We start from the raw sequence: 16148 nt of genomic DNA, 5'->3' as shown, positions 1-16148 counted from the left end.
TTTAGAGCGCCGATTGGCTGTCATACCGGCATAGCTGGCGGTGATTGGGCGACTGGGAAGGAGGTGGTTCCGGGCGGGGACCGCTGACCAGTTGAGAGCCGCCGGTGGCTGGCCCATGGCGGCGCCCGATCTGCGGGCGGAGTTGGACTCGCTGCTCCTGCAGCTGCTCAGAGACCTGGAGGAGCTGGAAGTGAAGCGGGGGGCGCTAAATGCTCGAGTGGAAGAGGTGGGTGCCTGGGGCAAGGGGGGAGAGTACACAGGCGTAAACTGGGTCTCACAGCTTTCCTGTCTTCAGGGCTGGCTCTCGCTCGCAAAGGCTCGCTATGCAATGGGCGCCAAGTCGGTAGGGCCCTTACAGTATGCCTCTCGCATGGAACCCCAGGTCTGTGTGTGTGCCAGGTGAGGAACCTTCGATACTGGAGCGGAGGGAGGAGTTCAGGCCCAGGCCAGGACTCTCAAAGGTCCATCTTCCCTTCTTATCCTTCAGTGAGACCCAGGACGGACTCCAGACATTCAGGGTGGTAAGAGCTGACGCCCAGACTCCAGAGGAGGTGGGGCCCCGCGAACCAGGTGAGTTCCCTTCCTCCTGTTAGGGACCCTGCCCGATATCAAAGACAAAACTCAGAGAACATTTAAAGAGATGACTAATTAAGCTTAGCAGAGCGCCCCTGAGCTGTAGATCAGAATGTCTTAGGGTCGTTTGGCCTTCTACTAGTAGGAGGATTTAAGAAGTTGTATAGGTGGGCTGCATTACACTTGGGGTAGTTTTACAGCCAAGGGAACTTACAGCCAAACAGAAAATCTTACTATCTTAATTATTTTGGAGGAATAAACTTATAATCCTAGTTAACTATTTGTGAGACAAAGAGTGGGAAGTTGCAGGGGGTGGGGGGCGGTGCAGGGAGAGGGATTTCTTTTCAGGTCTTTCAGCACATTCAGGCAAAATGGGTGAGACCAGTGTATGACTTTGTCAAGGGCAAACAGGATCATTTGTGAGTCTTACTGGGAGTCATGAGGAAGTGGTCAGAATATCATCTGTATCACAAGAGGAAAGGTGGGGATTTCCCAACATTCAGTGTTTTCCAGAATCATGAGCTCAGAGTAAGATGAACATTGTCATTAAGACCCAGAACAAAGCCTGTAGTAAGACATCATACTCCTTCAGCCTTTCTTTTTCCAGCTTTGCGCAGGCGCAAAGGCCCTACCAAAACTCCAGAGCCAGAGCCCTCTGCAGCCCCACAAGACCCCTTGAACTGGTTTGGAATCCTGGTTCCTCACAGTCTGCGGCAGGCCCAAACCAGCTTCCGGGAAGGTGAGTGGACCCTACCAGGTGGCATGTGGCCCTGGATTATTTTTCTGGTTCTCTATCCACAGAAAGCACTTGAGCACTAGCATCATGTTAGGACTTTGCAGGTTTACTCCATTGCAAACTTTTGTTTCATACCTGTTTTTACCCCAGAAGTACTCATTGGCTGTTGCCAATGTAGAATACAGGGAACAAAAGGGACAAAGAGCCTTCAATGAGATGCTATTCTGTGTTGGGGAGAAAGCAATGTCAAATAAATGAGTAGGCCTTTAATATAGTGTCAGTCAGTGAAAATTGTGAAAAAAGTAACACAAAAAGGAATGGGATAGGAATATGCTAAGGCAGCTGTGTTATGAAGAATGGTCAGGGAAGGTCTGCGGAGAAGGAAAAGGAAAAGCTTTGTGGGTGATTTGAGGGAACAGTGTTCAAGGCAGAGGAACCAGCCAGCACAAAAGCCCTAAGAGGAGATATATCTGGTGCATTGGCCAAAGATCAGAGATGAAGCCAGTGGGCTAGAGTGGAGTCAGTTCAGCAGGAGTGCCAGGAGTAAGGGCAGGAAGGCCAGGCTCTTGTGATGTAGGCTCATGAGGACTTCAGGATCCATGGGGTGACTGAGCATAGGCTGGTGCAGTAGAACTCACAGAGTAACAGGAATTCTTTAGGTGCTGAGTAGAGATAGATTGGAGGGTAGAGAGAAGCAGCAGGTGCCAGAAGCAGCCAGGCACAAGAAGCCAGTGAAGGTATGGTAAACAGTGGGAAATTGCACATGTTTTGAGAGTAAAACCCTGGCATTTGCTGACAGATTGGATGTATGGGTAAGGGAAAAAGAAGTCCAGGAGAACCCATGGTCTTAACCCAGAACCCTGGGAAGATGGAGCTGGAGTAGGCAGGCTGCAGGGCAGCAGCTGAAGGAAGCTGGTAGGTGAGAATGGTTGTGGGTATGTTCTTGAATGCTGTATGGTGTCTACAAATGCCCAGGTGGAATGTTTTGAGTGGGTGGTTTAGTTGCATGTCTCTGGAGTGTCAGAAAGAACTGAGCTGGAGAGAGATTTTGGAGTCTGCTACAGAATGCTAGTGTTTAAATCCACAATTTGTTAACACAGATGCACAGGGTTAAAGCTGAGACAGGATGAGATCAAAAGAAGCCCTGGGAGTATGAATGGAAAGTGTGGGAGAGGAGACTCAGGAACAGTGCCCATTGAGTGGGGTGTCCCAGAAGCCAAAAGGAGAAAGTTGTTTCCTCGAGGGAGCAATGACATAGATGTGTGTTCACCCCTGCTGTGGAATGGGAAGCTGAAGACTGAGGACTGACTGGAGACTTTGTGATGGGGAGGACTAGATAGCAGAAACATTGGCAAAGAAGAATCCAGAGTGTGGATCACATTCAGGGACAGAGAAAAAAGGTGGAGGGAGATTGGGTAAGAGCAGGGAGGGAGCGCCATGATGGAAGGAGGAAGGGAATGAGGCCATGGAGAAAGTGTTACCGTCCGTGAGGTTTTCATTTCTGGTGGATGTTAAAGAGGGCAGGGAAGACTTCTGAAGAGATGATATTTTATCACAGACCTGAAAGAAGTGAGGGTATGAGTGTCCAGTGAGGTTTGGGAGCAACCAATGAATTGCCATACCAAGAACATTTTAGAAATTGTGTGAAGACCAGAGAGGCCCTGAGTCTTTGTAGTCCGTGAGGGGGGGAAGGGGTGCGTTGGGCACAGGCTTCTGAGTCATGTGTCACACTGTCATACCATAGTGACATTTTCTCTTTTTTCCCCCAGGCCTGCAGCTAGCTGCAGATATAGCCAGCCTCCAGACCCGTATTGACTGGGGTCGAAGCCAACTCCGGGAGATCCAGGAGAAACTCAAACAGCTGGAACCTGGGGCTGCCTGACCTGTGTCCACAGAGGCAGGCACTCAGCACAGCTGTTCATGGATGTGGCTGTCTTTTCTCAGGCATTCTTCCTTCATAAATAGCTCCTGCTCCAACTTCCACTCCAGCTTATGTCCCTCCTTAAAATGTCATTGGTCTTCATGTTTTTGACTTTGTTAGGTGTGAAGTTCAAAGTTTTTAATCCTATGTTCACAATATGAGATGTAAATATTTCTTCCCAAACTTAGTAATATTGAAAGTCACCTTCTTTGGAACCACTTTTAGGCCCATGTTCTTCATAGGACAACCCTCCCCAACCCCCAACCCTGCCCCAAGAGCAGGTACATGGCTGTTCATGTTAGTGAACAGTTGAACAACCTCATGGATTAGCCAACTGTAGTGTCATTCCTGGATGATGAAATACTGCACAACCAGTGGCAGGGAAGGATAAGAGGTATTGCTTCAGGGTCACCAGATCCTTAAAACTGACTTGGATAGAGGAAAAGATGACCAACATACCAGGACAATGTGATTTGAGTTAATAAAAATACAAACACCTACTTGGGTGTGATGTGTGCCCACCTATTGTCCTAACTACTTGGGAGGTTGAGGCAGGAGGATCACTTGAGGCCTTGAGTTTGAGACCAGCCTGGCAACATAACAAGATTCTGTCTCAAAGACAAAATAAACACATGAATAGATGGGTAGCCCTTAGCAGGGTCTCAACCAGGAAGTGAAAAAGGTTTGGCCTAGATTTTCAAGGGATCTTTAGGAAGAGACTGTCTATGTTTCAGAAACCTGCCTTTATCTTACCAGGAGTGAGGCAAAGACTTTCTTCATTTGTTGAAGGGCCAGTTGTTTCCTGTTCTGGGAACTCTGTTTCACTTTTCTACCAGGTGGTTTATCTTTTTAGCATTATCTAGGGGTTCTTTCTGTTGTTTTCTTTTTGTTTGTTTGTTTGCCAGGGGTGGGGGATAGTGGTATGTAATCCTTTGTTCATAATGTGAGATGTAAATATTCTTTCCCAGTTTGTCTTTTAACTTTGCTTGTGGTGTTTTTTTTTTTTTTCCTCCAAATTTTTTATTTGTAAAATAAAACTACATCAGTTGTACGGAATAATAATGAAAGATTGACGTGAGAACCTTATTCAAGCTCTTATGTTTCTTTTATCAATTTTAAAGTAGAGTTGAATGTATCAGCTAGCTATTAGGATTTTGGGATTTGGGTTTGTAATTAATGTGACAATAGGGAAAATATCTGGTGCTTTCATAAACTTGTGGGTTCACTGGGGTATGAAGTAAATCCTGTGCCCAACTTTTCCGTGTGCATACAGTGTTGATCAATCCACCCTACTCCTAATTTGAGATACCACCTTTTCTTTTGCATGTGACTAGTGTAAATAGGAATTTTAATTTTGGAGCTGCCATTGTGTTTCATTCACCTTAGTTCATGGGCATCATGCGTTTTAATTCTTGAACCTTTCTACTTGAACGCAGGTAATACATGTGCCGTTGTGTTGGGGAAGGGGATCAACCTTTTCAGCCTTACTGAGCATGTGAAAAGCCTATTGGAAGCACTCAAATGAAACTGTACTGTGACGGGGTGGGGACGGGTAGAGAGATGTCCTCTCCGTCCCTCTCTCTGCCCCTAAGCGGTTAAGATTTTTAAAAATCCTGCTATCCACAAAGTGAAATCTTGAAGCCAAAGAGAGTACTCAAAGAACATTTTCAGTTATTACGTTGATCATATAGTGCTGTTGTAAGGGGGAAACTGCGACCTTTGCTAACAGGGCTGAAGACAGTGCTCAGCAAAGCGGCGTTCACTTGCCCTCCGAGCTTCTGCCTTAAATTCGGCTTCCAGGGAGACGGGGTGAGAGTCATGGGGAAACGCGGGTGCGGGAGTCTGAGCTTCCAACTTCATAAGCGGCTTCTCAGGACTTGAGGAGAGCCCGGGTTGCCCAAGCTTCCGGCTCGCGCAGCCGCAGTCCGGACAGATTCTCGTAAAGGGGGGGTGCGCATGCGCAGTTGTGGTGGACGGTGTGGAGGATAGGCTCACGTAGATGACACATACACAACCTGGGAGGGGACAACTAGCAGTTCCCATATGGTCTAGCGGTTAGGATTCCTGGTTTTCACCCAGGCGGCCCGGGTTCGACTCCCGGTATGGGAACACACTAAGTGTTTTCTTTTCCTTCAACTTGAAAAGTCACTGACAGATTGGCTTGTCGCCCTTACAGTTCCTCAGACCAAATTGGGAATTTCCTCCCCACTTCAGATCTGAAGAAAGTGAGAACTTTTGAACTCTGGGCCCCTTCCTTCTGTGTTTTGATTGAAAGTGATCACTGTCACCACATCAAATAACTGTATATCAACAGCTTACTAATTATATTAAATCCATCTATAACATAGATGTGAATAATGATTTTAATGAAATGTTAAATAACATTTAAGATATTTAAAATTTATCATCAGTTGCCTTCAGCCGGTCCTTCCTACATGCTGTAACCCCTCTTCCCTAGTCCTCTCCAGGAGTGAAGAGAGAAGGGGAGTGGGGCAGTGGCAGGAGAGATGAGGCGGGAGCCGGAGGTCGAAGGTTAGAGTGGGCGGGGAAGAGAAGAGGAGGGAGGGGGGAAGAGGGGAAAGGAGCGCGGCGGGAGGGGAGGGCTGGGAGCACGTGCTGTAGTTCTCTTGGCGGGAACTGCTCAGAGGCTGCACCTGGGTCTACGGAAGTAAGTACGGTGAGGTCCCCAAAGGCACTGGGGAACCAGGGACGAGGAGGAAGAGTCACTGACGCTTTAGCTTTCTCTACTTTTGCTGATGTTTCTCAGACCTAGGGATAGAACCCAGGGGTCGCTCTACCATTGAAGTACATCCCCAACCACCGCCTCTTTACCACGCCCCCGAACTTTTTAAATTAATTAATTTTGGGGGGAGTGGGTACAGGAATTGAACCCAGAGGCACTTTACCACTGAGCGGCGTCCCCAGCCCGTTTTTACTTTTTTATTTTTTGAGACAGGACCCTGCTAAGTTACTTAGGGCCTCACCAAGTTGCAGATGCTGGCTTCGTGATCCTCCGGCCTCCGCCACCCAAGCTGCTTAAACAAATGTTAGGGGCCTGTGTGTGAGAGCGCGGGGCGTGCGCGTGCGGGAGGCCCGGAGCTGCGGGTCCCTGAGACCGAATCCGGGAGCCAGCGGAGCGCCGGGGAGGGCGAGGCAAGCCTACGGGCCGGGGATGCTGCAGCTGCCAGCGGAAGAGGACGGCAGCGGCGACCGCCTGGGACCGAGGGCATGCAGCGGACTGCGCGTCTGGCTGTAGCTGGGGCGAGGAGGCGTCCAGGACCCGCGTAAGGGGCGGCCATGAGGCGGCGGCGTCCGCGAGAAGTAGCCGCTGGTCCCGCTGCGGAGACGGCAGCCCCGAAATGCATTTTCCTCTCCAGCGTCCAAGTTAACCAGGAAACCTTGGGCCGCCGCTCCCGCCGGGGCTGGAGAACAGCCCTGTTCGCCAGCTTCGGGCTCTCTGGGGACTCGGTGAGGGGCGGAGTGGAGTTGGCACCGGCCCCTCCCGCCTCGTCGGTCTCCTCTCCCGGCCAGCCACCCTGCCGCTGCAGCCCACCGGATTGGTGGCAGTAAGCACACAATGAATGATCACCTTCATGTTAGCAGCCACAGCCATGAACAGGTCCAGTGCAGCAGCTCTTTAAGGATAACATTAGCAAGAGGACAGTGTTCACGACACAACCAAATGGGCTTACAACAGTGGTACAACGGGTTTGACAGTGGTGCCAGAGGGGCAGCTGGAGAGCACAGATGGCAGGGGAGTTCCACCTCTGTGAAGTCTGAAGAAGGCATGGGGCAGGTAAAAGCCACCCCTATGACTCATGAACAAGCAATAAAGCAACACATGCAAAAATTAACAGCCTGAACACCATGAGATTTTTACCTACCCTGAAATTTATTACTTGGGTCCAAATGCAAAGAAAATCCAGGACATAACAGGTGGACCCAACAATGGTAGCTATCTTGATGACCAGGGATTATATGTGCAGGTGCCCCACGATCACGTGGCTTACAGGTGTGAGACCCTCAAGGTCATTGGAAAGGGGAGATTTGGTCAGGTTGTCAAGGCTTATTATCACAAAGTCCACCAGCCAGCATGTGGCCCTGAAGATGATGCAGAATGGCATGCCCTTTCACTGGCAGGCCACAGAGGAGATCCAAATTCTAGAATACCTGCGGAAGCAGGACAAGGACAACACCATGAGTGTTAAAGAATTTCACCTTAGGCAGCCACATCTGCATGACCTTTGAAATGCTGAGTATGAACCTCTATCAACAAGAATAAATTCCAGGGCCCACAAATTCGCTTATTCGATTCTGCAGTGCTTAGATGCTCTTTGCACAAAAACAGAATCATTCACTGTGACTGTAAGCCCGAGAACATTTTGTTAAATAAAGCAGCAGAGTAGAAGCAGTATTAAAGTGATTGATTTTGGTTACGGTTGTTATGAGCATCAGTGGGTCTGCACGTACATCCAATCATGGTTTAACCAGGCTCTAAAAGTGACTCTCAGCCAGGTATCCATGCCCATTGGTATGTGGAGCCTGGGATGTATTTTAGCCGAGCTCCTGACAGGTTACCCCCTCCTATCTGGGGAGGATGAAAGGGACCAACTGGCCTGTATGACTGAACTGTTGGGCATGCCTTCCTAGAAACTGCTGGAGGCATCCAAACGAGTCAAAAATTTTGTGAGCTGCAAGGGTTATCCTTTCCCCATTACTCCTTTGTCATGACTCTTTGAGACGGTTCTGTGGTCTTCAATGGAGGTCAATTCCAGAGAGGGAAATTGAGGGGCCCACCTGAGAGCATGAGAGCAGGGAGCGGGGAGACGCACTGAAGGGATGTGATGATACCCTTTTCCTTAACTTCTAAGCAGTATTTAGAATGGGATCCAGCGGTGCGCATGATCCCAGGCCAGTCTTTATGGCACCCCTGACTGAGGAGGCAGTTGGCAAAGCCTCCCACTGGGGGGAAGACTTCAGTGAAAAGGATAAGTGACAGTACTGGTGCTATCAATTACATGGATTCCCAAGTTACTTCCACCTTCCAGTTCAGCTTCTAAACTGAGGACGAAATTGGCACAAAGGACAGATGCCAATGGGAATATTCAGCAGAAGACAGTGTTGCCAAACATTGATAGCTGACTGGTAATCTGTAAGATATGACATAGCTGAGCCTTATTAGGTTGAAAATGAGTTGCTCAGGCCTGTTTTTGTTTGCTCAAGAGCCAGACTCATTTGTAGTTTTACCCCTTAATTTTATTTATTTATTTATTTATTTACTTACTTATTTTTGGTAACTAGAATTGAACCCAGAGGCACTTAACCACTGAACCACATCCCCAGCCCTTTTTAATATTTTATTTAGAGACAGGGTCTTGCTGAGAGGTCCTCACTGTGTTGCTGAGGCTGGCTTTGAACTCGAGATCCTCCTGTCTCAGACTCCCCAGTTGCGGGGATTGTAGGTGTGTGCCATGGCACCTGGCTCATCACTTAATTTTAATGTAAGACAGTTGTTTGTTTTGTTTTTATACAATACATGGGGACAATGCTTCAAGTTTTTATACTTTCTGAAACTGTTTTCTACAAGTACAATGAGCCTTACAGTATTTAGTGTGATGGAGTAATGACATCAGTGTCAGGCCATTGATTACTTCATGACTGCCATGCATTTATAGGTTAGTTAAAGACATTTGCTTTGCTTTTTGGTTCATATTGTATTCTGCCCTTCTCCAGGTTCACCTTCTCCAGGTGTAGCATGTCCTGCTTCTTTTTCCCATAAATGTATTTGGGTGGTAGTGGTGGTGGGAGGACAGTGGTCAGGATGAAAGTGATATTTTAAGAAAAAAAATGCATTGGAGAGATTTGTTCCTGAAGTAATGATTCAAACAAATACAAAATAAGATCCCCAAGGTTTAAATTGCCCAGTTAGCATTCTGACATTTTACAAGTTAAGCAAGGCTGCATTTTGGTGGCTAAGTGGAAACTGAAATGTGTGTGTTCCTTCAAATTTTCTACTCTGATGGGCAAACTGTTTTGTCAGGAAGCCTCCTATCACAAGATTGGCTATGCACCTAATTTTAGAAATGTATTCCATGACTGTTCCTCACTTCTCTGCTCTTCTCTCTGTTCCTCTTTCACCACACATCTGTTAGTCTGGATTTGGTTTGTTTTCCTTCAGTCTGTTAATTCAGAAAGACATCTCAGTTGTGTGATTGTGACCACTGCTTCATATTCCAGTTTTTAAAAAAACAGCAATCCAGCTACTGAAGGTGGGCATTTCCATAGTTCCAAAGAAGATTTAGTAGGTTGGAGTGGGTTCACACTTTTAAGGTGCCACTGCAAAGTTCCTTTACCCTGGGATAGAATCAACACTCTCTCTCTCTCTCTCTCTCTCTCTCTCTCTCTCTCTCTCTCTCTCTCTCTTTTTTTTTTAAAGCATGGTTGAAAACCCTCTTGGTGAACAGAAATCACAGTGACCATTCAGTAAGGCCATTAAATGGTTTGACTTGTTCTTTGCATCTGTAGAAGAACCACAGAATTTGCATTCCTCTATTTTATTTTACTTTCTTTTGGATTGTACTAATTGTTTTCATGGGAAACTAACCGAGGAGTTAGGTAAAAGAATATTTTCTTAATAATAATTATTTTCACAGTGAAAATTTTAGTATTTTATCACTAGGGTAAAAGCAGTGATATATATCAATTTCAAGGCACATGGAAAAATATTTTTAGAATATGTGCAATTTAATATAGAAAAATTTCTGCCTGTTTGGACAGTAGGTTTGGGGCAGTACAAATCAGGATAAAAAACTTTTTATACGCACAGATATTGTATTGCCTGTAAATTGATTTACAAGTAATAAAGCATGGTCCCCAGTGAGGCCAAGAAAGTTTCCAGTTAAGTTCTTTTCATATGAATCCTCTCTTACATTAAGATAAAAAAATTGTAGTTTTTGGGGGAATAAAAGCATTTTACTTTTCTTGAAGCTTTGCTGGTTGATGGTAGAAAAATATGCTCAGGAAATATTTCAGATATTCGCCAAAAACAGTAATAAGATCAGCTTATTAGTAAGAGTGACATTGATATTTACTATTTAAAGGTGTCACTCATAAATTAATTTGTACTTCTGTATTTACAAATTATACCTTATTTCCCCTAGTCAAATTCTTTAGCATATTGTACACATTTATGTGTAATCCATGAAAGTGCAATATGTTAGTAAAATGCATTTTAAGTAATGCTCATGTGATGAAACCCCCAATAAGTGATTTATAGGACTTAAACATGTGTATTTATTGAGATTTTGGCTTAAAGGCCTTAAGCATTAAGCCAAGGGTAAGACTTGTTATGGTGACCTTGTAAAACCATAAGTCTCTGAATGATGCTTAGCTTCTTGAGGTCATTAAAATAAATAAAAACACATACAGGTCATTTTCCCTTTATAATTCTTCTCTTCTATTACCATTCTCATTTTCGCATTGTGGCTCAAATATATGATACTGAGCCTGACATTATTAATTTCTTTATAAAATTATTATACATAAAAATTTACATTGAATTATAAAATATGTTTATATTTCTGTACCACACAAAATTCGTTCTTAAGATGCCAGCAATGCATTTGTGACTATCTTTATTCACAAATGCAACAGGAAATGTTTAAGCCAAACTATAAGGTGCAGCGCTACGGGCATTTTTTTTCTTCTTACCCAAATACAGTGAAAGTTTCTATATTCATGAGAGCCACCACGTTTCATCATTTAGTGACAGAGCTGCTTTTAAAAATTAAAGTTTGATTGTACTATCAGAGGAAGAAAAATGTTGCATCTTTTGTGATTTTTCAAAACCTAAAGGGCTTTGCTAGGCTACTAGGAGTGGGCTTGGAAACAGTCCTGGGTTTCACAGGCTACCATTGTCTAGGGATGTCTGAGCTATTGTCAGATTTAGGAATAGCACAGTGTCATCTTGTCTTTGGTTGCACTCTCACTTGGCTCTGTTTCTTGCACCACCAGAGTGTTCATTGCCACTTAAGTGTATTGTTACAGCAGTGGAACAACAGTGATGCAAGACTGTGGATTAACAGTAGAGGAGAAATTGTGCCCTTAGAGTTAACAATGTGCCTTTTGTTCTGAATGCCATATTGTAGGGCATGCATTTTTTGGTCTCTATAACTCCTTGAATGCTGGGCAGTAAAGATGGAACCCACCTCTGCAAAGATAATCTGTCTTAAATATCTAGTTGCAGGCCTTAATAGAAACCATAAGGCATGAATCATCATCAGGTGTTGAACAAGATAACCACTGGCTAATTACACAGGGAATTCCTGTGTTTAAGGGGTTAAAGATGACCTTCGTTGTATCTTAACATCAGATTGATTTAAAAAAATTTTTTTTTGTTGTTGTAGATGGACACAATACCTTTATTTTGTTTGTTTATTTATGTGGTGCTGAGGATTGAACCCAGGTGCCCCACGCATGCGAAGCAAGTGCTCTACCACTGGGCCACAACCCCAGATCCCAGACTGATTTTTTTAAAGGATTTTTTTTTTAACACTAGACAAAAAAACTATATTTCTAAAAATTGGCCTTGAAGCATTTAAGTTAATGGTGTGATTAATCACAAGGCATTTGGTATGAACCATAGTATATTCCTTTTATATGTGCCTGGCTCTAGTAAGGATGGCCAAGATTTTTTCAATTTGGGTGCAAGGCACTTAAGCCACTTTTAAACTTAATGGGTGGTTTGGAGTCATATTAAATTACTCCATTAGAATATTAGAAAACACTTTAGGTATCAGTAACATTGGGCCATATTAGAATCTTAAAATACAGGTGTGAATTATTTTAAAAAGAGCATTCATTTTTGTAATTTTTTTCATTAAGAATATTTCTGGTAAGCAGAAAACTTTTTAAAAACCTGATTTATTGGTAAAGGTTTTCATATTACCCAACATAATGCTATGGTAGCATTTAAAAAACAAGTATTTGTGAACTCTTTGTTTCTTAGGGGCTTGAACATATCTCTGTTATGTACATATGCAAAATTAGTTGTAATTATATTCAACTCAATTGCTACACTTATGTCTAGGAAGTGGCTTGGGTTTTTATCGAGCAACAACTTAGACATGTGATTGTAATATGGTGTAGTTGTATGTAATGAAAATATGTGAAAATAGTTGAATGTGAACTGTATGTATATGTATGTGAAAATTTCTGTGAAAGGCTGCTATCATCACTTCACATGAAATATGTTCTAGTGGATTTTAATCCTAGTGGTCAGTTCTGTAATACTATATGTATTATACAGTTGATGACAGAAATAAGACTGTTCAGTGAATATTTGTTAAATTTTATTGTTGTGGCCAGAGATAATTTCAGAAGAAACTTTAATGTCCTTCCTTAAAAAAAATGTTTGAGACAGAGTCTCGCTAAATTGCCAAGACTGTCCGCAAATTTGCAATCCATGTGTCTCAGCCTCCAGAGTCGCAGGTATTACAGATGTGTTCCACCGAAGACTAGCTCTTGCTGATGCCTTGTCTGCTTTACTCTAGTAGGCCAGGGTTCCTGGTTTTTCACCTGAACAGACTGGCTTCTCCCCTCTCCAGAATAGAATCGATTTACACTTTTTAATTTTTTTTTTGCAGCGGGGCAGTCCTGGGGATTGAACTCAGGGGCACTCAACCACTGAGCCCACATCCCAAGCCTTATTTTGTATTATATTTAGAGATGGTGTCACTGAGTTGCTTAGTGCCTCACCATTGCTGAGGCTGGCTTTGAACTTGAGTCCTCTTGCATCAGCCTCCTGAGCCTCTGGGCTGACTTCCAACTTTTAAATGACCTAGGTGCCAACACATGCACTGCATTCGCATCAAGAGAACCAAATTTACAGTCCACTCAGCAAGTGCCTTCTCAGTTTTTCACCCCTTTTTGCTTGCTACTTCTTTCTGTAAATCCAGGAAGATTTTATTCAGGGTTGAGGTCCTATTTCCAGAAATGCACTACCCACCCTTGTTTAATCATTCATTCATGCCTTCTTTTTTGAGAAATTATTTCTACAATTGTTAATGTTTAGCACACTAATTAAAATATAATGGTTTTCTATTCCAGCATGTAAAAGGTTTCAGCTCACCAGACTCAGAAGTTGCTCCTGGAGCCAGTTAACTGGTAGGGGAATTTACAGGGTAACTGACTAATTGCTGGAGACTAATGGGCATCCTAGTTTAAGAGCCAGGTGCAGTGGCACATCCCTATAATCCCAGCCATTCAGGAAGACTGAGACAGAAGGATTTCAAATTCCAGCTCAGCTTGAGCTACTTAGCAAGACCTTGTCTCAAAATAAAATGAAAAGGGCTGGGGATGTAGCTTAATGGTGGAACCATATACCTAGCGTGCCCCAGGGCCCTGGCTTCAATCCTCAGTACTTCAAGACCATAAATAAAATCCCCCAAGACTGGAAGACCCAGTTTTAAGTGACCCCCACACTTTCATGGATTTTTATCTTCAGGAATCCTGCCAGTGTGTCAGGGTGACGATTATAAAAAAAAAACCCACTGAAGAGAGGAGAAAAGTAACCACTCTGCGTACTTAACCTGGGAAAAGAGAAATACACCCCTCCAGCCATTTTAGCCTTCCTGGCACATCTAAGGGGAGAAGAGGAAATCCAGAAAGTTGTGAAGGTCACAGGCTCACTAAAACACTGAGACATAATCATGGGTTTATAGAACACACCTTTGCCTCAAATTTTATCATGTCCCAGGAGCTTTTTTTCTGAAGCTTTGTTACCTACCATATCTATTGATTTGACCCTCACACTAACCTTGAGAGGTTGTCAGGTTGGTAATATTATCTCCATTTTGTAGATAAGAACACAGAATTTCACAGAAGTTAGAATTTATTGGGTTAAACACTAATCAGTGCCTAGGGAAAGCTTGCAGTTAGATAAGGAGTCTTACATGATAATGAAGGAAATGGAGAGGGGGGAAAGGGGCCACTTAACCTTGTCTCGAATCTTTAGGATTGATTTAAAACAGTGACCTTGTTGTATAGTAAGGGGAAGTAGTACTCACAAATCATCTGAGAAGATCCATCTGAGCAGTGGGCATTAGACCTTTCCTATATATTCCCCCTGCTTGTAGGTGAGGTGCAGCTGTCCCTCTTCATTGAGTCTACCAGGTTCTTTCTTTGGGATCAGGAAACAGTATGCTTGGAGTGTTTGCAGCTCTGGAGTTGAACAGAGTTAATCAGAGGTCACAGAGATAATATATTGCCTCATACTATCATGTGCACCAGCCAGGATGAAATCCACAGCTTCTATTCTATTTCCTCAATTCTAAGACGTCAATACCTGTAAAAGGGACCATGGATTTAAAAAATCAGACTTTGTGATGGGAAAAAAGAGAAATGGTTGACAAGTTTCTTTTGAAATCCATTGTAGGTGGCATGCTAAGTTAAGAAATGTTATAATGTGAAAATTAAGTGTTCTTAGATTTGAGAAAATATGGTGACTTTATACTTATATAAATATAAATATATATGTGTATCTGTATTTCTGATATTCCAAATTAAAACAACTTTTCAGTAGCAATTACCTTGAAGTCATAAAACTTGTATAAAGATATCAAAACATTATCCAGCAAAGAAACACATATTTGACAGAAAATGAGATATAGATGATGGGAAATCTGCATGAAAATTGAAAATATCCACTAAATCTCTCTTTCAATTACTCTCTTTTTCCCACTTGATCCTAGTAACTGAAAAATTAATTAAAGTTCATAAAAGGGTTCAACACCATTAAAAAATTTAGAAATGTTACTCTTCTTCTCCCAGACAATTCTATCATTTTCAAGTAAAATACCATAGCCTGTAATTTGTGAAACTACTGATGGGAAAAAATTCACTCCCAACTAATTCAGCATTCTTAGAATTTGATCATTTTGGATCAATGTGCATTTGGTCTGTACCCCCCAATTCTTAGTCTTGTGTGTGCTGAATCCTTCCAAGTCCATCGTTTGAAAACAAATTACTTATCTTTATTTGGACTTTATAAATGTCAAGGTTTTTTCCCCACCAATTACAAAGACTTTATCAGTTGAACTAAAAAAGATTAGATGTAGTCTTAGATATTAAACTACTGAGGTAAGATAGAAGAAATGATGAAAGGAGACAAACAGGGAAGGAAAAGGGGACTGTGGCTTTTAATCTAAAAACTCCATGAACTTACCTTCACCCTCAGTCCTGTTTTCCTCCAGGCTTGAATTCTTTGAAGGATCCATAAGTCTTAGAATACTGTAAGTCTAGTTAATCAGTGCTTATATGCCTGCTTACTTGCAGGATTTATTTTTCAGATGAATTAAAAGAAGCCTAGAGAGAGATACTGTTAGAGAACATTATATGGCTATAGTTCAGGTACTATCTTAGTTAGATAACATCAACCTAAGATTAAGGAAAGAACCAGATCATGACCCCCTTGATCCCTTTCTCAACAAAGAATATTGTGAAATCAGCTAACACCGTTGTTTTTGTTGTTAAATGAAGTAAAGTTTCAGCATATGTGTTCAAATAAAATTTTGATAAATATAGTATTTGAAATATGTTTGAGGGACTTCATTATTAAAAAGAAAAAAGTTGAAGCTGAATTACTTTTCAAAGTATATAAATCCCTCCTCTTATACCTCTTATATGTTAGTACTCATGTTTTTATGTGTTTGTAGACTGTATTTTGTCACTACCCCCCCGGCAACAATCCGGTGGATATTTGTTACCGCCTGCAGCAACAATTGCGTGGGTATTTATCGGAGGTGGACTGGAAATAAACTACTTCTATTTCTGTGCTACTTCCTTGCTTGCTCGCTTATTCCCTAGCTTATTGAGGAAAAAGAGGCTTGCTTGATTTAGAGGAAGAGAAGCTTTGAGAGA

The 16148-nt window shown here is 43.0% G+C and overlaps 1 protein-coding gene and 1 pseudogene across 2 annotated transcripts; both read left to right on the top strand.

The window, feature by feature from the left end:
* The first annotated feature begins 66 nt into the window (after positions 1-66).
* LOC306658092 (coiled-coil domain-containing protein 115-like) lies at positions 67-4594 on the top strand. Its single transcript, XM_079134803.1, has 5 exons — positions 67-226; positions 296-399; positions 488-570; positions 1181-1312; positions 3079-4594. Exons 1-5 carry the CDS (start codon positions 116-118, stop codon positions 3189-3191), a joined length of 543 nt encoding a protein of 180 aa, XP_078990929.1. The 5' UTR covers positions 67-115; the 3' UTR covers positions 3192-4594.
* A 1904-nt stretch (positions 4595-6498) lies between these two features.
* Positions 6499-8372, top strand: LOC306658088 (dual specificity tyrosine-phosphorylation-regulated kinase 2-like; annotated as a pseudogene). Its single transcript has one exon. The product of its transcript is annotated as a dual specificity tyrosine-phosphorylation-regulated kinase 2-like (transcript).
* Positions 8373-16148: the final 7776 nt, after the last annotated feature.

The sequence above is a fragment of the Sciurus vulgaris genome (genome assembly GCF_902686455.1).
Source record: "Sciurus vulgaris genome assembly, chromosome: 3".
In the NCBI taxonomy this organism is placed as follows: Eukaryota; Metazoa; Chordata; class Mammalia; order Rodentia; family Sciuridae; genus Sciurus; species Sciurus vulgaris.
The sequence above is the reverse complement of the archived record's forward strand: the minus strand, read 5'-3'. Positions and strand labels throughout refer to the sequence as shown.

Excerpts from the sequence above, each read along its gene's own strand:
- LOC306658092 (XM_079134803.1), top strand. The coding sequence starts at position 116 with ATGGCGGCGCCCGATCTGCGGGCGGAGTTGGACTCGCTGCTCCTGCAG. Across the intron at positions 400-487 it reads CAGGTCTGTGTGTGTGCCAG|TGAGACCCAGGACGGACTCC; the intron begins GTGAGGAACCTT and ends CTTATCCTTCAG. Across the intron at positions 1,313-3,078 it reads CCAAACCAGCTTCCGGGAAG|GCCTGCAGCTAGCTGCAGAT; the intron begins GTGAGTGGACCC and ends TTTTTCCCCCAG.